Genomic DNA, 24207 nt, shown 5'->3' on the forward strand with positions numbered 1-24207 from the left:
TTCTAATCCTTATTTCTTATTCTTCTATTTTTCCTCTTCTTTTTTTTTTATTATTACTTTTACTTCTCTTGCCTGTCTTTACAACAAATGAGCGCCTTGGCCTTAAAGCGAAGGACCCCCTCGCTAGGTGCCTTGCCTGCACTACCTGTCATCTCAGTTGTCGACATTCCTCTCCCATCTCATTCCACAAAACAAATCCAGACCACCTCCCTTTACCATACATGCTGTTCAGTTCTCAATAGACTTTCTGCAGTCGAAGGAATGATGTCTTATCTCGAGATGGATACTACGGCACTTAACATAGTCTCATCAGAGCCCTCGACACCTACACTCACCAATGGAGATCCACTTTCTAAATTGTGGGCCATGGCCCGTCTCGGATCACCTCTTTGCACCATCTTCAATGTCCTCTCACCAGAAACACCACTCCATATAGACGCTGATCCAACTCACAGCACACTAAACACATGCAAAAAGAGTATATATCATTTTCTCGTGGGTTGCCGAAATCAGCTAGCTTTTACTGAAGAAGACGTCTTTACCATCTCCGATCTTTACCAAGACGACACCAATGGATTTGTAAAGGTAATTTTCTTTTTAATTTTTTATTTTATTTCTATGCTGTGTACACATACATGTATATGTATATGTATATGGATATTTATATGTGCATGTGCATGTGCATGTGTGTATGGGCAAGTACATTAAGCTAGTATATTAGATGTATAAAAAGCAATATTCTTTAAAAGCAATAGAATAGCATCTTCTTTAATTCTATATTTCTATGCATATGTATGTACGTATGTACGTATGTACGTATGTACGTATATTACTATTTTCATTGTCTTTGCTTGATTGTTACTCTTTCTGTTCTTCTTGTATTTGTGCTCTTTATTGTGCTACAAGTCAGGATGTCATTGAATACTATTACTATTATTATTTTTGATGCTGGGAACGGCGTGAGCAAAACGGAATGGGGTTCGCACACGCTTTATATCGTACTACATAGAAAGACCATGGCATTTTCTTTTGTAGTCGCACCAATTCTATTGGTTTTCAATTCTTCATATTTTTTTTTTCTTTTCTTTTAAATTACTGTAATTTCTTGTGCACATACTGATAATTATTTATTAATTCATATATATGATATATCAATAATCAGGTTGTCAATACTATCAGCAAACTTCTTCTTCTCTTGGAAGAGCGGGGTATCATCTCTGCCCATTCCTCTCATCGAAACTCGGATCCTAATGCTCCTAAGGATACACGTGACAAAGTTATCCTAGAACTCATAGAAACGGAGCGCAAATATGTCCAGGACATGGAATTACTACAGGTAAAGTAACAGTTAACTAATAGTTAATAATAATAATAATAATAATAATAATAATAATAATATTGCACCTTTTATTTTTATCTTTATTATTTTTTTATTTGAATTTATATTTCTATGCACAAAATCTTACCAATTGAAATCATTGATACTCATCCTATTTTGTATATTTATATATATATACATAAAAAATAATAATAATATTGCTCTTTAAATTATACACAATACACACAATTGTAGAATTACATGCGTGAATTACAATCCCAAAATATCGTTTCGTCCGATTGTGTTCATTATCTCTTTGGCAATCTTAATTCACTCGTCGATTTTCAACGTCGCTTCCTATTCCAATTAGAGGAGATCGTCGAGAAATCACCCGAAGAACAACGTGTAGGATACTTGTTTACTCAGATGGAAGATGCATTCGCAGTATACGAACCCTACTGCGCAAACTATTTCTCTGCCCAATACTTGGTAGTCCAAGAAGCGCCAAAACTTCAAAAACTAGCCGACATCTTGAACCCAATTTATGAACTACCATCGATTCTCATCAAACCCATACAGCGTATCTGCAAATATCCCCTTCTCTTGGGACAGCTACTCAAAAGCACCAGCAAAGATTGGGCATATTACCAAGAGACCGAACAAGCTCTTGAGGCTATCCGAAGAGTTGCTGACAAAGTTAACGAGACCCAGCGTCAACATGAAAACGTTCAAGCAGTCGAAGAACTCAAACGGAGAGTATGCGATTTAGAGGTAAAGAATTTATAAGCAAATTACTAATTGATTAATCAAATTTATAATTAAATGCACTTCATCTCTCATCTCAATTTAAATTATATAATGATAATAATAATAGTAATAATAATAATACTCATTGTTATAATCATTGTTATCAATCTTAAGATCCATAATTAATATCATCATCTCTTATTTTAGGATCTGGCTATAGAAACCTATGGACACTTGCTTCTTCAAGACAAGATGATCGTGTCAATCAATGAAAGCGACCGAGAGCTCCACTGTTTCTTGTTTGAAAAGACCCTCCTGATGTGCAAATACATCAAGGAATCCAAAAACATCCTCACAAAGGGAACCACTCTCTCCATCAAAAAGAAGAGACGCGGAAGTCTGCAATCAAAGTGCACAATCTATGCCAGTCGTATCCTGGGCGTCCACAATAAGTCAACTCCGGGCTTGTGGTCACTTTTGGTGGAGTACAAAGAACGAGAGGTTGAGCAATTCTCGCTTCGGTTCCGCAACGAAGAGCAGCTGAAGAAATGGGAGGCTACATTCTTAAAGATCAAGGTCACCCATAAGGCAAATGTCCCCAATACCCATCTTCTGTCCATGCCACCTCCAAATGCCTCGGTCAATGCTCACCTGAGTGGACATCCTTTCGGCTCTGATGATGACGAAGACGACGAAGACGAAGAGGAATACGATCCAGAAGAAGAAGACGAGTACCATCGCCAACGAAATAATTCAGTATCAGCTCAGGCCTATCACACTACCCACCGAACTAAACCAGCTCATGAGAACAGCAACAGCAATAACGCACAGCATATCCGTGGTCATCCTCCACTTCCCTCTACGCCAGCATCTACATCTGCTGGTTCCATCCCCTCACTTCCACGCACTAGCTCCAGCACAACCACAGGACTGCTGAGCACTTCTCCTCCTTTTGACTACGGTCTTCCTGCTTCTCCCCCTCCTTCAACTCCTTCGTCTCCCACCAGCTCTCGCGTCTCCACAGCTAGCAGCAGTGGGTCTGCTGGATCTGTGTGGCACCGACGGACTGGAGAAGATAGTAGTTCTCCCCTGGCAGAAATCGCTACCAAGTTTATGGCTGGCGATCACAGTTTGAGCGCTGGTTCAGCGGATGACAGTCGAAATCACCTTTACACACATCAAACACCGCCAATTGGTCGTAGTCAGTCACACTCGGCTGCACCTGGAGTTCCTCCGGCAGGTCTCGGTATCTACCCCATCCCACCTCCTTTACTACAGACCCGCCTGCGCTCTCAGAGCAGTCCAAACATCCAGAAAGCCCACTCTAATAGTAACAGCAATACAGCACACTCACCTATTGGTAGTGGTGGCAATCAGCAGCAATGGGATGATTTACCTCAGCTTCCTATCAGCTCACGTACACCCTATCACAATCTACACATCGTTCGTCCCACAACCTCCACGCCCCGTCTCGGAGAATCCCATGCACAACAGCACTCTCCTATTGATCGCACCATGCCTAGTTCCCCTGGATCTGTGAAGGTCAAATTGAGTTACCATGATGGAATCTATGTGATCGTTGTCCCTCAAGAAGCCTCTTTCTTGGAGTTGATGGAGAGAGTTGAGCGTAAGATCCGGCTGGTTGCGAATCTCAAGCCAAAAGAAATGCTGAGACTCAAGTATCAAGATGAGGACGGTGATCATATTACTATCAATTCTGATGAAGATGTTCAGATGGCATTCGAGAGTCGCGGTATTCACAACACTGTCAATCTTTTTGTCAGCCTGTAGATCATTATCTAAAATAGCAAATTCCCATCTTTCCTTCCATCCATCATATCCAACATCCAACATCCAACACACAATTTTCAATCCCATTCCTTACCACCCAAACCTCTCCTTTCTATACCTCTTCTAGTCCATTTCGTCTCATATTTCTTTTCTCTTTTTTTTTTCTTTCAAAAAAAAACACTTCTTTTGTTTTCCTTTCTTTGCTTTCTTCTTCTTTTGTGGCCGTAGAGCCAAGCTTAATTTTTTTTATTGCCTTGTTTCATTCTACATTCAATCAATCAAGAAAAGAAAATCCATTATCCCAAATTTCCCCCCCCCCCTTTTTTTTTCCCCTTTCTATTCTTCTTGACTGGCTAGAAGAAAGATGGTGAAGAGAAGAGAGAAAGAAGGAGGGAAAGAAGATGAAAAGGTATGAAAATACAAACCATCTTCTTTTACTCTTCTTCTTCTTCTTTAATTCTTTAAACTCTGCATTCGTTTCTTTACTTTTGATTACCCTTTTTTTTTTCTGTTCTATAGTATATTTTTTGTATGTTTTATGTCTTTAACCCCACATTTTCTATCCCCTCCCCCTCTCACTCTCACTATCCATCTTTATCTATATCTCCTTATCTTTTAGCTCTTTATCTTTACCTATTCATCAATTATTGTTATTACTACTACTACTATTATTATTATTATTATTATTATTATTATTATTCAACGAATTGCATGTAAATACAAACCATTACTATCCTTTTCTTATTAAAAGAGTATATTTGAAATATTCCTTCTTTTTCTATATCGTTGTACAATTTTTTTTTGGGTTTTGAGCCCATTTTATTTAGGGTCGTTCTTGAGATAATACGTGATTTTTTTTTGTTTTCTATATCCGTAAACTCGGTCTATAAACAGAGAGTGAGCATGCATTGCATGAAATTTGTTAATTTAGTTAACATAGCCAATCTATGTATTCAATTCGATTTTATTATTTTATTTTATTTTATTTTACTGGTATCATTATTTGAGTGTTAGGTTGAGAACCACCTGAAATATATATATATATATATATATATTGGCTTGTAGATGTTATGGTATGTACCCGCACCCACATACCCACATACCCACATACCTACAACCACAACCACAACCACAATCACAACTACTTTTATTTCTATATCTACACTTTCTCAGATACCTATATACATATGTATTTGTATTTGTATATACAGTGATTTTAGTAATTAATGACACAGTTAGTCAAGATCGACTTGGATGAGTTGATGATATTACTTGTTGAAAATAATGTATAAATGTGTTTGTGTGCGTGTATTTGGATCTGTGCGCTTTACGGGAAATAGATTAGACTGGGAAAACGTTAGTCCTTTTTTTCTATTTCGGCTTATTTTTCTTTATTGATCCAGATCAAGAAAGATTGGTGCATATGTTACAAGCTGTCTTTGTTACTATTATTTAAATACATACATATATTAAAAAAAAAATTAGCAAAGTATTGACTTGTACGTATATAATGCCCAAATATTCTCTTCTTCTTCTTCTTCTTTCTTTTACTTTTACTTTCTTTTTCATTTTAATTAATACTTTATTAATTAAATATAGATATATAGATCTATAGATATTATACATGAAACCACTATCACGTCACACTACAAATGATTCTTCCAAAAGCTATCTTGAGAGAGAGCTAGTGATCTCTCTTGACGATGGTGGTCCGATGGTTGGCGCCACTATGATGGCTTTAGAGATGGACCATGAAGATACTCGTACTCTAGAGGGCGACAAAAGGAGGTCTCAAGATGAATCTACCATTGAAAATCATACGACAAAATATGATACCCAGTATACTACAGACAAACAAATAGATGACAGTGCATCAAGTGTACACTCTGCAAATGTCACATTGTCAAACAGACCGTGGTATGAGTTCTGGAAGGTCAAACAAGAGACCCACACAGACCCTCGGAATTTTTCACCTTTCAAGAAATATCTTATTCTATTAATTGTATCACTGGCAGGCTCAACGTAAGAACATACATGGATATGTACATAAGCATCAAAATAATGATAATAAGCTTAATCCTAATTCCAATGCCAATGCCAATGCCAATGTTATTAACACATCAATTTTTTTTTATCGCTTGTGCTTTAATTATCGTAGTTCTCCAATATCTACTACTGTTTATGCAAGTATATTCATTGGATAGATATTTATCAAAAAAAAATTAGACTGTTAATGTCCAATAGTATCCAGCCTTGGTTACCATGCAACACTATTTCAATACGACAGATACACTCATGAATGCATCCCGTAAGTATTTTTCATATCCTTTTGTTTTGTTTTAGTATTTCTTCTAACATGTTTTCTGTTGTTGTATTTAACTATAGTCTCGATCTTTACTTTTTTTACTGCATTCTTTGTAAGTACCAATATAACCTTGTTTGATTACAAAGCCTTACAAATCGAATCTCTTTATTTCTATTTGGTTATAGCCATTAATATGGGCATCTTTTGGGGATGTTTTCGGCAAGTACAATAAATTCAAGATTTACAGATATACCTAAGACAGTGATGTCTTGACGTGCATTTACATATGTATATGCATGTACTAATGCATATATCTCTCTCTCTTCTTTAAAATATAATTTTAGGTCGCCGTCGGATATATCTTGTATCTTTCTTGATAGCTGTGGTTGGCAGTGTATGTTGCGCCGTCTCTGTCAATATTACAATGTTTATCGTCTTTCGAGGCTTTAGTGCAATTGGATCTTCATCGGTAATTCTCTCAATCAACTAAATAGATAGCAATTTTTTTTTAAAAAAAAAGAAAGGGCGACGCAATGCAATCCAATATAACTAAACACAAAGGTTTTAGGTGATGTCTATGGGAGCGGGTACGCTTGCAGATATATTTGAGCCACATGAGAGAGGGAAAGCGTTTGCATGGTACACATGCGGCCCACTGCTAGGACCTGCATTAGGGTAAAACTATATACATATATATACATTACGCTAAAATAATATAAAATAAAAAATCAATGATATTATCATTAGTATCTTATTAACTAATACCCATTTTGTCTATAGACCAATTATCGGTGGATATCTAAACCAAGGTCTCGGTTGGAGAAGCAACTTTTGGTTCTTGTCAATCTTTTCGTGTTGTATTTGGATCACCATGTTTTTCTTCTTTCCAGAGACTTGGCGTCCGGCACCAGCTCCAGGAGCCGAAACGAGTCCAGTTCCAGGAACAGAAAACAACAATGGATCAGTAAAAAAGAAGACCAAGCGACTCGTAAATCCGCTCTCGGCTCTTCGTCTTCTACTCTTTCCAAATATCACACTGGCTGTTAGTTTTGTGGGTGTCTTGTAAGTCATTCAATGAAATTATCTATTTCTATTGTCAATGTTAATCTTCTTTTTTTTCTTCTTCTTTGTAATCTGTATATAAAAACTCACTTCTCTATCTCTCTGTATCTGTGTCTGGGTCTGTGTCTGTGTCTGGATCTGTGTCTGGCTAATATAGATTCTTAGTGTTCTATCTTCTGAATACCAACTTTACACGTACATACACGATCCAGTACAACCTTAATTCTGGAATTGTGGGTATCTGTTACCTTCCACTGGCATTCGGGGCAATGATTGGTGGTATCTCGGGTGGTCGCATCTCAGACCGACTGTACAACAAGCGTGTTGTACAGGCCAATGGAGAATCTACCCCAGAGATGCGTTTAGGTGGTCCCTTGTTCTACATCGCAATTGTCCTTCAGATGTTTGCATTTACTGGCTATGGCTGGTGCGTTGAGAAAAACCTCCATTTTGCATATGGTCTGGCATTCCAATTCCTTGGTAAAGAAAAAAAAAAGAAACATAATGTCCTTATACACACACACATATATATGTGTGTGACTAGATATGTGGGCAAGTATTTTATTTTATAAACTAACTTCTTCTTCTATATTTATGCGTTTAGTTGGAGTAACGATTATGTTTCCTAATGTTGTTCTTTCGGCATACATGGTCGACTGTTTCCGTAAAAAAGGTGCTTCTGTTACAGGTAAAGGAAGAAGAAGGTTTGATTTATTGAATAATTACTAAAAAAAAAATTATTATTATTTTGTGTATTTTACTTTAATGTATAATTATTTAAATTTTACAGCATGCAATAATTTTGTTAGATATTGTATGGCTGGTGTTGGATCACTTATTGCATCTGATATTGTAAATGCCATGGGAAATGGCATTCTTTTCACTGTTTGCGGTGTGGCTCTCTTTTTGGCTAGTGGTCTTATTCTCATAATCATAAGATATGCTAAGAAGTGGCAAAAACTAAGAGAGTGTGTGTAAAGCAGACACACGGCAGCTATACCATATCGTAAAAACCCTTACACAACATAGAAGCATATAAACATATCATTATTATTCATCTTTATATAATACTTGGTTTTACAGCATATTACATCAATTATTTCCTATTCTTATTTTTGTAGCCGACAAATATCAAATCATATTGAATAATTATCAGTCTTATATATCTATATATATATATATCTATGGGTGTGTATGTGCGTTTTCTTGTTAGTGGTAGTGGTATTAATAGGAAGGCAATATAAAGGACAGTAGTTTGGAGACCAACTATTTTGTACCATCTGTTTGTATAATTTTTTTAAAAAAAATTGATCCATTGATTATTATTTTTTGGGTACAATTTCCAAAAAAAAAAAGGTTATTTCTTATCTTATCTATTTATTTAGGTAATGCAGGAAACCTTGCCTTTGCGTAACTGCTGTTACTTAGTTTTATTATAATTGTTACTTTTACTGCTATTACTTGGAGCGCATATTTAATTTTGACTATATTTCATATGTGAGGGATCCACAATAAACTCCAACCTTTCTATTATATATAAGAATATTGTCCGTTAATTGCCATTGTATTTATGTTATATTCTTGAATGTAAAAGCATTCATTTGCTCACTTGTTCAATAATGTATTTATACATTACTTATTTGAATTTATATCCTTTTGAAATGCATTCATTTAAACGCGAATTGAACAGTATCCGAAAAATCGGAACGGAGCACTTGGTGTTTTTTTTTTTTTTTTTTTTTTTTCAGACAAATCCGATCGTGAATTGAAGTTTAGTTTTCTATGGCCGATAAAACAAGATATACCCTCCGTCTTCATAGGTAAGATGTACATTCATTCATTCATTCATTCATTGGTATTAAAATATAGCATTTTTAAAAAATAAAATAAAAATACCCTCTTTATTCTATTTCGAATTTATACTTGACTGATAGAAGGACAAGAATCGTTCTACTCTATAGATCTATATAACATAAAGCGATTCAAAGTAACAAAGGGGGTTTTTTTTTGGAAACGTGAGAACTGACAAGATAATGCGGATGTGTGTGTGTATGTATGTATATAGTGGTTATCAGTAATCCTGCCAGTTGTTTAGAGTATGTATTTATCATCATACACTGGGACACAAGATAAGCAAAAATAAATAATATATATATTTAATTCTCCACTTCGATTGTATACATACTTATTAAATATAATAAAAATAAGAACAGTATAATTGTAGTCTTTTATATCCTATTTAACAATCTTCTTTTCCTTTTCCTTTACCTTCCTCGTTTCTTCCTTTCATTTCATTTTATTGCTTTTAAGCTATGAGTCATGTGCCTGGAAAAATAGGTCGATTTGCCCTCCGATTTTGCTCCGAACAATCGTTCGTGTACCGGTTATTGTTTGGCCCTGACCCACACAAGGTGCGCCCCAAGGTGTTGGTCATGATTACATTCCTACTGTCCGTTAATGTGGCAGTGTGGGTAGTGGCAGCAATAGTCTACAATCCATACCCATCTATGCTTGGAACAGGTGCATTAGCATATACACTAGGCCTGCGACATGCAGTTGATGCAGGTAGATAACATATATATATATATACACAAATGAATATTCTTGCCCTTTCTTTTCTTTTCTTAAGAGCATATATTTTAAAATGTACTTAGACCATATATCGGCTATCGACAATGTCACCAGAAAACTACTCAACGACAACCAACACCCAGTGAGTGTCGGTCTGTTTTTCTCTCTCGGACATTCGACAATCGTGTTTATCACTGCGATCATTGTAGCCGCCACTGCGAATGCGGCTGCCAATGGACTGGAAAACTTTTCAGAAATCGGAGGCGTTATTGGAACATCTGTTTCGATTGTGTTCCTGACCTTGATCGCGACTCTTAATATCATTGTTCTGGTGGGGGTTGTAAAGACCCTCCGTCGCGTCAAACGAGAGGGAGTCTATACTGAGCTAGACATTGAAGAGTATATGAACAATCGGGGTATCCTTGGTCGGTTCTTTAGGCCGGTGTTCAAGTTTATCAATGCATCCTGGAAGATGTATCCCCTTGGACTTTTGTTTGGTATTGGGTTTGACACGTCTACCGAGATCACTCTCTTGGGTATTACGGCTGTCCAGGGTGCCAGTGGAATGAACATGTGGCTGATCATCTTACTCCCGCTCCTGTTCACTTCAGGTAATATAGACTGACAGATCAATAGATCAATAGACGGAGAGTATATGGAAAGGAGTTTTTTTTTTTTGTTTTAAAAAAAATCAAAAATTATATTGGGGTTTTGTAGGCATGGCTTTGATTGACTCACTCGATGGAATGTTGATGTTGTTTACATACACCTGGGCCTATGTCAACCCAATCCGGAAGATGTACTACAATCTCATAATTACCTCGATCAGTGTTGTGGTTGCCTGTCTTGTTGCGTTGATTGAATTTTTTGCGCTGATTGGAGAACAGCTTGAGCTGGAGAATGGCTGGTGGGAGTTTTGGTACACATTGGCCGACAGCTTTGAGTGGATTGGAATTGTGATTGTGGGGGCATTTATTGTGACCTGGCTTGTGAGTGCTATTGTGTACAGAGTAATGGGCTACAAGGACTTGGAGCGAGAATTTGATAACCACAAGCCACAGCAGGGTGAAAAAGGAGCTGTTGGTGTCGTTATTGTTGAAGGTGGTACTAGTGGTGCTGCTGGTAAGAGCGAGGTTGATTTAGAGGAAGGAATGGCTGGCATGGAGACCAAAGACGAAACAAGCAAATCAACAGAACCCTTTGGAGGCCAAGATTCTGAAATTATAAACGCCATTCCTGAAATAGAACCCAAAAGAAACTCGTTGGAAAAAAACCCAATAGGCTAAAAAAGAAAAAAGAAAAAAATTGGGTTAATTTTCCTCTACAACACATTCATATTTTCACACCCGTACTCATGCTCATATTCACACACACACTCTCTCTCTTATTTCATTTAATCCTTGTGTATAAGTTATACAGTTATGTATTGTAAATATATTTTTTAAAAGAAACTTCTTTTTGTCATGAACAGCTTTGTATTATTTCTACTCTTCTTGACTCCTTTTAATTCTTATAAACGTACGACTTTTGACACAATCTTCTTTTTGATTAAGCATAGACAGGTTTTTCTTTTTGTACCTGAATTTTAATTACCATTACCATTATTGTCATTTATTTCTTTCCTTCTGGTAACAACTCTAACCGTATAAATATAAGTATAAATATTTATAAAGATTATAAAAGTAATAAGGGCTAAGGAGGTAATCAAATTATATGAAATCTAGATCTCTCCAAAAAGAAAAAAAAAGAAAAAAAGAATAAAAGACAGTATTAGACAGGGCAGTATAGTATGTTATAGTACAGAGCAGTTGCATTGAATGCCAGGTGGTTTTAATTCAATTGACAAAAGAATAATGATTATGGTGATAATAAGAACATAAAGGGAATGGTTTCCATTACTGACCATGGTGATAAAGCAAAACAATTTTCATTTAAAATATATATATATACATATTAAAGATCTTCTTTTATTCTTCTTTCTATTTTCTGTAGTATTAATATTAAATATTCTTTCTGCTCTATTCATTTATTCATTTATTCATTCATGTAGTATGTAAACAAGTTATTTAACCAATTAAAAAACCCTAATTTTTTTTTTCAAAGGGTTTTCTACCGTATGATATTTACAATACAAGACAATACAATACAATACGGTTTCGTGACTGTTCTCGTGTTATATTTTTCTTTTTTTTGTTTTAAAAAAAAAAAAAAAATTACACAGACAGTAGAGGTAAAATTAAGAATACGCTAATCTACTTTAGTAAAAACGCCTGATTTACAAACAAATAAATTTGCACTGCGCATCCCCTTTGCCATGTATTAAATACCAGCAAAGACTTTCAATTGGCCACACCTTACATGAGAAAAGAACAAAGGCATCGGAGTATAGATAAAAAGTATGGAATATCAGCGCTTCTAGAAAATATCGATGTCTTTTTTCTATTTTTGGATAAAGTAGTACACGCGTTACACACATTGTATATTTTATAAACACTTGCAAACATTTACAAACATTACAAACTTTACACAGCTTTTTTTTTTTTAGAGGTATTTTAGAAAAATTATTTAATATGTATTTGTATAAACATATTGTTGAATACCCCCTTTTCAATCCCTCTCAATCTATCTCTCCTTTTTCTTTTTTTTTTTAATTTTTTAATTTTTTAATTTTTTAATTTTCCTTTCTGCTATCATTACTATAATATTAATATTTCTTGACAGTAACAACAGCAATAGCAACAACACTAATAATAATATCTTACATTAGTTAGATACAAAATACAAGAAACAGCAGTAAAAAAAATTAATAATTATTATAATAATATATACAATTTTTCAAAATATATCAAAGTAAATAAATATAAAATCGCTCATGGTAAATGTTCCACTGCAGTATGTTGCATACGAATCAAAGCCTTTTTACTTGTTCTATGAACACGAATGTGTTGACTGAGATTATCCGATCTTGCAAATCGTTTACTGCACAGATCGTAAGGACATTCATAGGCTACAAATATTCAATATATCAATTCGATCATCTGGAGTATAAACAAAAGAAAAGAAAACAAAAAGAGAATAAGAGAAGAAACTCACGTCTTTCTAAAGTGTGGATCGACCTAATATGACGCTTGAGGTGCTCTGACCTCTTGAATACCCTGCCACATCCATCGGTGTAACACACAAAGAATCGTGAGTTTGGTTCACCGCTGCTAAATCGAGATTTACGTGTTTTGGTTGGAATGGTATGGGTGGGTGTAGCTTCAACTCTAACACTAGAACTAGAACTAGCACTAGCACTAACACTAGTTATAGATGTAAGTGTAGGTGACTGGCCAATTGAAAGGTATGCCTTTTGATTTTGGAATGAATTTGTTGTCAAGCCTGAATATGACGAATGTTGACAAAAAGAGTGGTATCCATTGATCGATGTACCAAAATAGTCTAGATTGGTTTGGTCGATTTGGTCGATTTGATCTACTGAGTCTACTGAGTCGATTTGGTCGATTGGGTTTATAAGGTTAGAGCCATCGAAATTATTGTTTCCGTTGTGGTTTAGAGTGGATATTAAAGACAATGGCTCTGGATTTGATTCGTTGAGAGCGGTGTGGTCAAGCGATGTTGTATAACTGTTAGCCAGGGAAAGGCTGTCTAGATTGGATTGAGAGATGGGAGGTTCGACGCTCAGGAAATCAAAAGGGTTTTGAGGTGAATGACAATAGTATTGTTGGTGGGGTGCAAAGGATGATAAGAAGAGAGAGGTGAGAGAGAGAGGTTGGGTAGTTGGATGCTCTGAAAAGAGGACAAAGGAGGAATGGTATTGTGAATATGGTGAAGATGAATTTGAGGTTGGTGGAGTAAGAATTGGAGAGGGGTAAATATGGTCGTTTGAGATTGATGCAAGACGTTTGTTCTGAGAACCAATTTCGAGTAGAGTACAAGGAGATTGCATATGAAAAGAAAAAAGAAAAAAAAATCAACAAGGGCTAATGTCTATTATCGGTTTACTATACTATATGAGTGTGTGTTAGAGAGAGAAAATAAAGATGTGATAGTAAGATGGCTTGTGTTTTTATATATAAAAGTGTATAATATACAAGATATAAAGACAAACAACTTCATTAATATTTCATCAATCCAAATCTAAATCTAAATCCAAAATACAAAAATACAAATATTGCCTGATAGATTTATTGTAATAATGATCATTGTAATTATAATTAAAAGGACAAAGGTTCGGTTTAGAATAGGTTACAGCACCTCTTTGTGTATATATAAGTTTCTATTGCATTGAATATTGAACTGTAACATAATTATAATGATAACAATGATAATAAAATTGTACAAAAATTGTACCTTTTCTATACTCCCATTGATAAATATTTTTATAAATATCTACAAATACAAATTCAATTACAATTACAATTACCCTCTCTTTTCTATATTTCTTTCGTTTTTCTCCCAAGCCCCTCTCTTCCTTTCCCCCTTGTTTCCTTGTTGGGAAAAATGGGGTTTCTAATTGCCATTCTTCTATTTTTTTTTTAAGTTACTTTTTTCATTTATAATAGAATAATATATCTATTTCTTATTGTTGTTCATCTCCTATCTACTGCTTTATATATCTATATTTTACTTTATTAATGAAAATTGTTACCTATTTCATTAATAAGGTTTATCGGAGATTACAACTATCTAGGCACCAAATAAAAAAATAAAAATAAAAGGATCAATTGGACCAGGCAGGTTGTATAACTATTTTTTTTTCTTTATTTCTTTCTTATATATATATATATATATACATGTGTATTTATACATATATATACAATGTATTATTATTATTTGATCGCTGAGATTTGGTTTATCTATAATGTTCTATTGCATTCTTGGTTATTCGATAAATTAGACATGATTCAAGTAGCGTTTTTTGGGTACCAACTTTTTATATGTACAGTACAGTACAGTACAATAGATTATTTTTTTTTGCAAGAAAATAAAAAATAAAGAAATAATGAAAATACCTGCAATTTTATATAAAAAAAATCAATAGTAAATAGTCAAAAATTCAGAGAGTCAATAGTAAATAGTAAATAATAATTCCCTCTTTCTACTTTTTCCTCTTTCTTCTTTCTTCTTCTTTTACCTTTACCTCTTTTACCTATACTTCCTCTACTTCTTCTTCTACTTCTTATATTACTAAGGCTACTGCTACAATAGCTACTGCTACAATAGCTACTTTTACTGCTACTACCTTTATATATATATATATTTTTCAATCAATTTTTTATATATATAATATATATATATAATATATATTAAGCTTCTTCTTTTTGTTTCTTCCTGGTTCTTCAAACCTTTTTTTAATTAATATTATAATAATATATATATATATAATATAATATACTACAGTATAGTATATAATATATAAATTTATTCATTTTTCTCTCAACCTCTACCTCAACCTCAATCTATCTATCCATTTTCTCTCTCTCTCTCTTTCACTCGTAAATATTCAAAATATTATATATTAATATTTAGTAATTATTATTACTGTTAGTTTATTTAATTTTCTTATTTATAATACTCGTGTATAGATTTCCAGATATACATATAAATATATATATATATATATATATATATATATATAGATATATAGATATATAAGAGAAAGAAAGCCAAAAAAATACATGTGTGTGTATAGAATTTTGGTAATTTTTATTTTTGTTTTATTTTATATATCTTATTTTTATTTATCTTTTACATGCAATGGTTTCACTCCATCCAACTTGTTGGTTCTCATTTACTTTATGCTTAACATTCTCCACCCGCTTCATTGTCCTGTATTTAACCTTTTTATATCTTTTTAGGCCGCTTAATTCCTCAATCGTGACGCATCCCAGCAACAACAACAACAACACAATCTATCAGTGTGTCAGTTCAATCCACTACATTCTATTCCACTCCACTTCATTACATCATTTCATTTCATTTTGTTTCATTGACCAACCCAAACACACTCACACATACACCCAAAAAAACAGACAACAGAAAAAGAACTCTTACTGTTGGTCTATCTCTCTGTATTAAGTAATCATATCACTATTACCGAACAACATCAACCAAAAGAAAGAAAGACAGAAAAAAAAAACAAGTCTATAAAGTCACTCTACATTACATATATCTCTCCCTCTTTCCTTCTTTTCTCGATTCTATTATATATATATTTTTTTTTTCAAAAAGAAAAAGATGTCATTCCCATTTGATTCCAATTCTCATTTGCAACAACAACAACAACAACAACAAAAAGAAGACCAAAGAACCTTTCTTGCACAGGCTCACGTCGAAAACTTTCTGACGAGATCTGGTCTGGGTCAATACAATCAAATCTTTATAGAAGAAGGCTTCGATAGATTGGATTCGGTGAGCTATAAAACATATTACACATGTGTTCAAAAAATATGCACCATTTATATATTATTATTATTATTATTATTTTACTTATAATTGTCAAATACAACCTTTAGTTATTCGAGGTAACCGAAGCCGATTTAATACAGCTTGGTGTAAAAAGAGGGCATCGACGAGTAGGTATTGTATTTTAATATATACCTGATTTTCATTATCATTTATTACTATATAATTGGTATAATACTTCTTTAATATCATTATATATTTCTCCTTCTTTTTGTTTTTGAAAATACATTATATGCATAACTATGTTTTGTGAGTAGATAAATAAATAAATAAGTCTACTTCTTCGTATTGTATAGTTACTCCAGCGTGCTATTGCTAATTCCAAAGGTATCCCTTCAAGCCTGCCTCTTCAAATCAATCCAGAAACAATCATCAGAAGATCAGACATATTAGGTAACTAAAATAAAACAAAATAAAACAAAACAAAATAAAATAAAATAAAAAGAAACTATACGCCTAAATCAAATCAGCCCACTCCTAAACCAAAAAGCCCATTGTATGTTACCCGGGAAACAGAATACGACCATTCACTTCAAACCGCACCAGGAGCAGTCTATTCTCAGGATCACGTCCATCTAAATAGCACCAATGGAAACAATACCAGCATCAACCCCAATGCCGGCAGCAATAGCACCAACAGCACCAACAGCATAACCAACACCAACACCAACGGTAATGTCAACAGCAATGGAAACAGCATTCACAATCTCAACCACAGCCACAACCTCAACCACAACCACAACCATAATAATCACAATAATCACCATAATAATATTGCATCCCCCATGCCCCTTGCTTCACCTCGCTCTTCCTCTGCCGGTCCGAGTATCAGTCATGTGTCTACAGGTGCGGCCACAAGTGGGATGTCTTCTACAGAAGACGACAATACTCCAGGAGATAGTACGGGCCGACTCTGGAAAAGAAAGTACCAACGGCACGCTAAACCAGACAAGAATTGCCCTCTCAAACCATCATCAGCATATGTAATGTTCTCCAACGATGTCAGAGCCGAATTGCGTTCGAGGAACATGACATTTACCGAACTAGCAAAATTAGTCGGTGACAGGTGGAAGAATCTAAATCACGATGAAAAGCAACGGTACGAGACCAATGCAATGGTAGCACGCAAACAATATCAAATCAGATTAGAAGACTATCAGAGAACAACCGAATTCAAAGTAAGTCTCTTTTTTTTTTAAAAAAAAAATTGTTATTATTATTGCCATTGATTAGTAAAGAGTATCATTAACAAGAAAACTATATAATTATATAGCAATACCAAGAATATATTCGTGATTTCAAGGCAAAACACGAGGCTGCTGGTAAGATTGATTTGAATTACAAATACATAGTCGCCCTTTAATTATCAATTGACTCTCTTGTTTTTTTTTAATATGTATTGTAGCTCGCCCGGTTGGTAAACCAAGAAAAAGACGAAGACGAGATCTGGAGACCCAAGAAGAGGAAGAGGAGGAGGAAGAAGAAGATGAAGAGAGACGATCGAGAAATGACGGATATAGTGATTCGACAATGATTGGCCAACCACTGGAATCAGCAAGTGGGATTCAATATGGCCAGGAAAATCTGAATCCCCGAAAGACATCTATTCCTGAACACAGAAATTACCCCTATTGTATCCTAAACGACGTACCTCCTCCATCCCCTACATCCAATACCCCACAGTCCACAGATCTTTCACACAGCGGTACCATTCGAAACAATAGCAGCACCAGCACCAGCACTAGCACTAGCACTAGTACCAGTAGCAGCAATAGCATGAGTGGACATTCTTCAACAGCAACATCAATCAGCAGCAACAAGTCATGATATTTATCTTTTATTATTATTTTTATTTTTATTTTTATTAATTATTTATATTACTATCTCTCTCTCTCTTTCTCTCTCTCTTTCTCTCTTTATTTTATTCACACATACATTTATACACACATTTATACACACATTATACGCACTATACACACGGCACATACTGCATACACTGCATACACTACACACAATGCATATAATGCATATAATGCACATAAAAAGCAATAACAAGAAGAGTAAGAAGAAAGAAAGAAAGAAATGCAATCAAAAAATACCAAAAAAATCAAAATCAAAAAATCCAAAAAAAAAAAATCCAAAAAAAAAAATCAAAATCCCAAGAATTGAAACCAATTTACAAAGGCACACAAAAAATTACACAAAAAAAGAAAGACAATATTTCCCTCTTTACTTTCATCATTACTATTTTTATTTTTATTTATATTTTCTTTATTTTCTGTATTCTGTAGTGCATTATTTTATCTCATGCTTCTCTCATTCACTCACTCTCTTTCTCTCTTTTTTTTTGTTTTGTATTTTGCTGTGCATTATAATCTCACCCATGCCTCTTTTTATTTTCGTTTTAATTTTTTCATTATTTTTTTTTTTTAAAAAAAAAAGAATAATTTATTGTCATCATTTCTGTACATTTTCGTTGTTTTATGCTCCCTTTCTCTCTTTTATTTCTGTAAAAAAAAAAAAAAAAGAAAAAAAAAAAAAAAAAACGCACATATACACAAATTCAATAGTCAAAATACCAATTTTTTTTGAAATTCTATTCCATTATATTCTATTCTATTTTCATTTTATATATTTAATTATTTATGTATATACGTGTGTGTCTACCTGTAGATTTACATTTACACACCCAAAATATATGTATGTATGTATCTAGAGAGAGAGAGACACTCAATGTATATGTGTACATATTGAGTGTGCTTAAAGATAAAGTACATGTGTAAGTGCACATGTACAATTTAATTATGCAACCTTGGCCCTTTTTTTTGTTTTTTTTTTAACTCTACGCACACCTTTAATTTCCCAATTTACAGATATATACATATTTATATACATTTGTAAGAAAATTATTATTATAAAATAAAATAAAATAAAATAAAATAAAATAAAAAAAAAGAGAGAATCGTTACAAAGAAGATAAGAAATCATTAAGACCAAGCTTATTTGGTCCTGCATTTTCTTTACTCTTTGCAAGCATAGCCTGTAATGCACTCTTTCCCTTGGTCTTCTTTTTGATAGGATTGTTGAGTGTCTTTTTGTTTGAGTGTAGGTTATTTGCAGATTGATCACTAGAACTAAGACTATTGTTACTGTTACTGTTCTTGGTTATATTCATATTCTTTTTATCATTCGGCACAGTGCTTGCCGGTGTTTGCGCAGTAACGGATCCTTTGATTTGATTTGGTTCAAGAGAAGCAGTAGGAATCTTTGCCTTGATCGATCTTCCCATTGAGAATCTAAAAGTGCACGCGTGACATTCATAGACAAGTCTGTTCTTTGGTTTAGTTTTCTGGATTTGTTTTCGTTTCTTGGTACCAAATGGTTCTAGCCGAACGGTTGTATTGAAGCCCGGAGAGTAGATCTGTCCACACCTAGGACAGCCTATTCGTTCAACTGCCTGTGCAGGTTTGGCATCGTAATTACACAGGTTTTGTTGGAATTCGCTCATGTAGAATCTCGAAAGTGAAGGACAATGTCCAAACACACTGTGGCTAGCATCGAATAGAAATCCAAGTTTACTTGATTGTTGATTGTTGACCATTCTTATATAGATCTTATATTATTTTCTTTCTTTCTTTCTTTCTTTATTAATGTATATAAAAATATCTATATAGAAATATATAAATTTATTTATTTATTTATTTATTTATTTATTAATTAATTAATTAATTAATTTTAAAAGTTATCATTTTTGTTCTTTCTTTGGTATAAGCCACACCTTTGGCTTGCACCAAGCTACCCGTGACACCCTCATGTTTATTAAATTACATTAAAATATATATATATATATAAAAATAATGAGAGAAAGAGTAAAGATGAGCCCAACCCGATTACACGCTGTCCCGACTCCAAATCCCTTTCCAAACTCTTTCCTTTCTCTCTCTCTTTTTTTTTTTTATTTCTTTCCTTCTTTGATTGATATTCCGCCTGTACCATGTTACAATGTTACAATTTTTACAATGTTACAATGCTACTACTATGCGCACAAAAAGAATAGAAAAGGGCAAGGTATTTGAAAATATTTATATGTATTATACAAGTAAACAAGTGAGTTAGTTGAATATTCATTTATAAATAAATAAATAAATATATTGGTGATATGTAGGTTTGAGTGTATGTGTTGTATATACTGTGTGTTATATATTATATGTGCTTATTCCATTTAAAGCCATTGATTTGGTTTTGATAAGCAAATATTTTTTTTTCTTCCTCTTCTTTTCTCCCCGTGCCCTGTCCAACTGAGGGACAAGGTGATCTTCAAGTGTTGAATTTTTTTAAATATAATATAAAATATAAAATAATAATTTATTAAGAGAAAAAAAAATCAACAAGAATTTTATATATACAATAATAACGATAATGATAATGATAATGATAAAGATAAAGATAATAATATTTAATAAGAGTTAATAATATCAATGTATGAAGATCTGGGTTGGGTTTGGTTGATAGGTAGATAAAAAGATAGAGAGAGAAAGGGCAGAATGATGACAAAGTAAATGATAGATAATAGAAAAAGAAACAAAATATGTGAATGTGAATGTGAATGCGAATAAAGACGTATACACACACACATACATATATAAGTATAAGTGTACTATAACTGTAAGTTTTTGTTGCTATAGCAATAGTAGCTGTAGTTGTAGTAGCAGTAATAATAATAATAAAATAATAAAAAAAAAATTATCAAGAAACTCTAGAGGATATTGATAATGATCGAAATAAATTTGAATCGTCCGTGCTTTGATTGTCGGAATATAAAGAAATCGATGCTAATGATGAAAGGCCTTCAAAATGAAGAGGAGGAGGCATGCGATAATCGTCGAGATCGTTGTCTTCAAGCGAACTGTTGCTGCTGGCGTTATTGTTTGACGATGAGGATGATGATAATAATAATAATTCTTCGTGATCTGGTGGGTCTATCCAGGCGTCTGGTTGCATCACTCGAGATAAGCGGTATTTTACACCGAGATAGCTGAGGTAGTTTGATTTTGGGAACACACGGACTCTCTTGACGCAGGGAAAGTGTGAATCTTGGATGTCAACAAAGGTTCCCCCGAGGCTGAGGGTTTGCTCTAGTTTGTAGTGGTTGTTGTAGTCAAACGGGACCCAATTTGGATGCATAAACACCAGCCAGGTACAGTATGCTGTCTGCTTCTGTCTAGTGGCAGCAGGACTTGGTTGTGTATAGTCTGGCGAGAGTTGAAGTGCATGTTCAAAAGCATAAGGATGATTGCGAATATTAGATATCGTCATGGTGATAAATTTTTTAGAAAAAGTAAAAAAAAAAAAAGATAAAATAAAAGAAGAAGAAGAAGAAAGAGAGAAAAAATAAGAAGATTTTTTGTGTGATTTGTAAAAAGAAAAAAAAAGGTGAAGATGATTAAATACAGAAAAGAAATAAATAAATAAATAAATATATATATAGATAGATAGATAAATAGATAGAATAATAAATATATATATATACATTATTTTATCTTGCAAAAAAAAAAGAACCATTTCATTGGATCAAGTACCCGAGTTCGTTGCACAACTCAAATAAAAAATAAATAAATAAAAATTGGCCAATTCTTTTTTTTTTCTATTCGAAAGACAGACTCATGATTGAATCACATTCTAATCGTGAGAAATCATCAGTGCGTATTTTGCCAATCATGAACTATTATTTATTAAATAAACAAGTAACCAAGCAACCAAGCAACCAAGCAACCAAGTAACCAAGTAACCAGGTAACTAGGCAACCAGGTAATAATAAACAAATTAACAAATAGATAGTATAAACAAGCAATATCCAGATATACATATTATTTAAAGATGCATTTTGTTTTATAGATTGTAGATAATACATGTATATGTAATGTAATGTAATGTGTGTATATATACACGTATCAATAATAATAATAATAATTACATATCTACGGCGATCTCCAACCCTTCGGCTTTTGTATTATAAAATAGATTGGAACGTATATTTATTATATAGTGCTATTATTTATATTATTATTTTGGCTGTTGTAACGTAATTTTGTATAATCACACTCTAATGATTAAATTGTCTAGATAAATTGGCTCACCCGATACCACCTTATTATTATTATTACTACAGTTGATCCAATAAATTATGTCGTCCGGGCCGAACAGAATGTCACCCAATCAGAAATAAAATGTCACCTAATCAGAAATAAAAAGGACCCCTCTTAGTTTTTCTGAGTTAGCTTTTGATTATCTTTTTCTTTATAATGTCTATTGTAGCCTTTCGAGATGAAGAACTCTTTTTTTTATGAAGATGAACAAAACAATATTTATAATGAAAACGGTCAATTAACGTATGATTTTATGGAAGATGTCATGTCAACTATCGACGATTCTACTATTGTTCTTGAAACTTTGGTTAATCATTCTTCTTATATGAAGAATGACTCCTCAGAAAAACCAAGAGGGGCTCATTTTATTCCTGTGGCAGCGAAAACTTATTTCTGATTGGACGACATAATTTATCGAATCAACTCTACAGTGTTTTTTTACTTGGCTTTCAAACTTTTCCAAAAATAAAATAAAAAAATAAATTCGGACGTTCTCAATTTTATCTCGGACAAAGCTACTTTCATTTTTGTGCATAATATATTTTAATTTCAAATACACTCCGTTTTAATAAAAGCCATTGTCTTACTTATTTTGGAAACCATTTTTTTTTTAAAAAAAAAATTCAGGGATAGTTACCTGTCAGATGAGAGCGATAAAATTATGGAAACATTGAGATGACTGTATATTTTCAATGGAAAGGAAATGTCAAGAAATGCAGATGGATGCGGCCGTGAATGCTCTCACCAAAGAAATGGGACTCGTGTCCATAAATCAATCAATGATATATATATATATATAATATGAACAAGGCCATATTAATCGATCTATCTGCGCCAAACAGAAACAGGAGCTCTCAGTCCCTAAATCCACAGCATTGTGTGGTATGCCTCGAAGTACTGCATACGAACTACTAAACAAATTTAATGCTAGTGATGGCACGGTTCTTACCTGGAAACAATCCGAGAAAGACAAACATATGCTTTATCATTAAAGCGACCATCAAAATATACGGCAGAAAGGGATGCTCCAAGAACTTTACAGCTTTGTTTCAATATCATTACTCAGTGGAGAGCAGCCGGTGTAAACTATCGCGAAAACTGCGTATTTGTTGATGAAGCAAGCTTTCACATTCAAACTATTAGGAGTCATGCATGGCCAAAAAGGAGAGATCCAACAGCTGTAAAAGCGCACAGGTAGAAGGGTGGCAACGTAAGAATTGTCGGCTGTAAAGGTATGTCGGTAAGTGTCAATTGAATCATTACTGCGGCTGGATTCTTTTCTTTTTTTTTTTAAAAAAAAAAGTAAATTTTTCCAAAACAAGTAAGAAAATGTATGACATTAAATATGAGTTTGTCTGAAAGTAAAATATCTCTATCTGAAATTAAAATTAACTATGTCCAAAAATGAAAATGATTTTTTCAAAAAAAAAATAAAAAAAAAATTGGGACGTTCTCAATTTTATTTCGGACAAAGTTCGGAAACCAAGTAAAAACCACTGTATATATAAAAATTAAAAATATAAATATTTTTTTTTATGTTGTACTCTAGGAACATTTTCTACCTTTGGAAATATTATCTCCACGTCTATTTGCTGTACAAAAAAAAAAAACAAAAAAAAAACAAAACAAAAACAACACAATTTTTAACCATTATCCTACTTGTTCATACGTGGTTTATTTATATATAGCTACCACTACTATCAATTACTTGTTACAGCATCACAAAATATGAATTAAATCAATCTTTAAACCTGTTTTTTTTTTCAATATATATATATTGTGTATTGTGTATTGGAAAT

General features: G+C 33.5%; 8 protein-coding genes across 8 annotated transcripts; 5 read left to right on the plus strand and 3 right to left on the minus strand.

Moving 5' to 3' along the window:
• Window positions 1–207: 207 nt before the first annotated feature.
• On the plus strand, window positions 208–3850 carry PHYBLDRAFT_10626 (hypothetical protein; the record flags this gene model as incomplete). Its single annotated transcript, XM_018427939.1, has 5 exons — window positions 208–585; window positions 1163–1336; window positions 1574–2089; window positions 2273–2679; window positions 3403–3850. Coding segments are annotated over 5 exons (1923 nt in total), but the record flags the coding sequence as incomplete, so codon positions are not given.
• Window positions 3851–5480: 1630 nt separating this feature from the next.
• On the plus strand, window positions 5481–8201 carry PHYBLDRAFT_152885 (hypothetical protein; the record flags this gene model as incomplete). Its single annotated transcript, XM_018433019.1, has 9 exons — window positions 5481–5878; window positions 6015–6043; window positions 6108–6164; window positions 6506–6630; window positions 6730–6836; window positions 6942–7223; window positions 7381–7703; window positions 7828–7911; window positions 8014–8201. 9 exons carry the CDS (start codon window positions 5481–5483, stop codon window positions 8199–8201), a joined length of 1593 nt encoding a protein of 530 aa, XP_018284126.1.
• A 1267-nt stretch (window positions 8202–9468) lies between these two features.
• Window positions 9469–11333, plus strand: PHYBLDRAFT_128739 (hypothetical protein). The gene is made up of 3 exons (XM_018429237.1): window positions 9469–9788; window positions 9878–10405; window positions 10512–11333. Exons 1-3 carry the CDS (start codon window positions 9536–9538, stop codon window positions 11078–11080), a joined length of 1350 nt encoding a protein of 449 aa, XP_018284127.1. The 5' UTR covers window positions 9469–9535; the 3' UTR covers window positions 11081–11333.
• A 1331-nt stretch (window positions 11334–12664) lies between these two features.
• On the minus strand, window positions 12665–13743 carry PHYBLDRAFT_175611 (C2H2-type zinc finger transcription factor; the record flags this gene model as incomplete). Its single annotated transcript, XM_018437526.1, has 2 exons — window positions 12665–12801; window positions 12888–13743. The coding sequence occupies 2 exons, from the start codon at window positions 13741–13743 to the stop codon at window positions 12665–12667; spliced, it is 993 nt and encodes a 330-aa protein (XP_018284128.1).
• Window positions 13744–16034: 2291 nt separating this feature from the next.
• PHYBLDRAFT_152888 (hypothetical protein) lies at window positions 16035–18089 on the plus strand (the record flags this gene model as incomplete). Its single annotated transcript, XM_018433020.1, has 6 exons — window positions 16035–16208; window positions 16313–16372; window positions 16559–16655; window positions 16779–17440; window positions 17536–17584; window positions 17668–18089. The coding sequence occupies 6 exons, from the start codon at window positions 16035–16037 to the stop codon at window positions 18087–18089; spliced, it is 1464 nt and encodes a 487-aa protein (XP_018284129.1).
• A 1138-nt stretch (window positions 18090–19227) lies between these two features.
• PHYBLDRAFT_175613 (hypothetical protein) lies at window positions 19228–19863 on the minus strand (the record flags this gene model as incomplete). Its single annotated transcript, XM_018437527.1, has 1 exon — window positions 19228–19863. The coding sequence occupies one exon, from the start codon at window positions 19861–19863 to the stop codon at window positions 19228–19230; it is 636 nt and encodes a 211-aa protein (XP_018284130.1).
• Window positions 19864–21008: 1145 nt separating this feature from the next.
• On the minus strand, window positions 21009–21578 carry PHYBLDRAFT_152890 (hypothetical protein; the record flags this gene model as incomplete). Its single annotated transcript, XM_018433021.1, has 1 exon — window positions 21009–21578. The coding sequence occupies one exon, from the start codon at window positions 21576–21578 to the stop codon at window positions 21009–21011; it is 570 nt and encodes a 189-aa protein (XP_018284131.1).
• Window positions 21579–23111: 1533 nt separating this feature from the next.
• On the plus strand, window positions 23112–23606 carry PHYBLDRAFT_152891 (hypothetical protein; the record flags this gene model as incomplete). Its single annotated transcript, XM_018433022.1, has 3 exons — window positions 23112–23171; window positions 23251–23349; window positions 23403–23606. 3 exons carry the CDS (start codon window positions 23112–23114, stop codon window positions 23604–23606), a joined length of 363 nt encoding a protein of 120 aa, XP_018284132.1.
• Between the last annotated feature and the right edge of the window lie 601 nt (window positions 23607–24207).

The sequence above is a fragment of the Phycomyces blakesleeanus genome (assembly GCF_001638985.1).
Source record: "Phycomyces blakesleeanus NRRL 1555(-) unplaced genomic scaffold PHYBLscaffold_39, whole genome shotgun sequence".
NCBI lineage: Eukaryota > Fungi > Mucoromycota > Mucoromycetes > Mucorales > Phycomycetaceae > Phycomyces > Phycomyces blakesleeanus.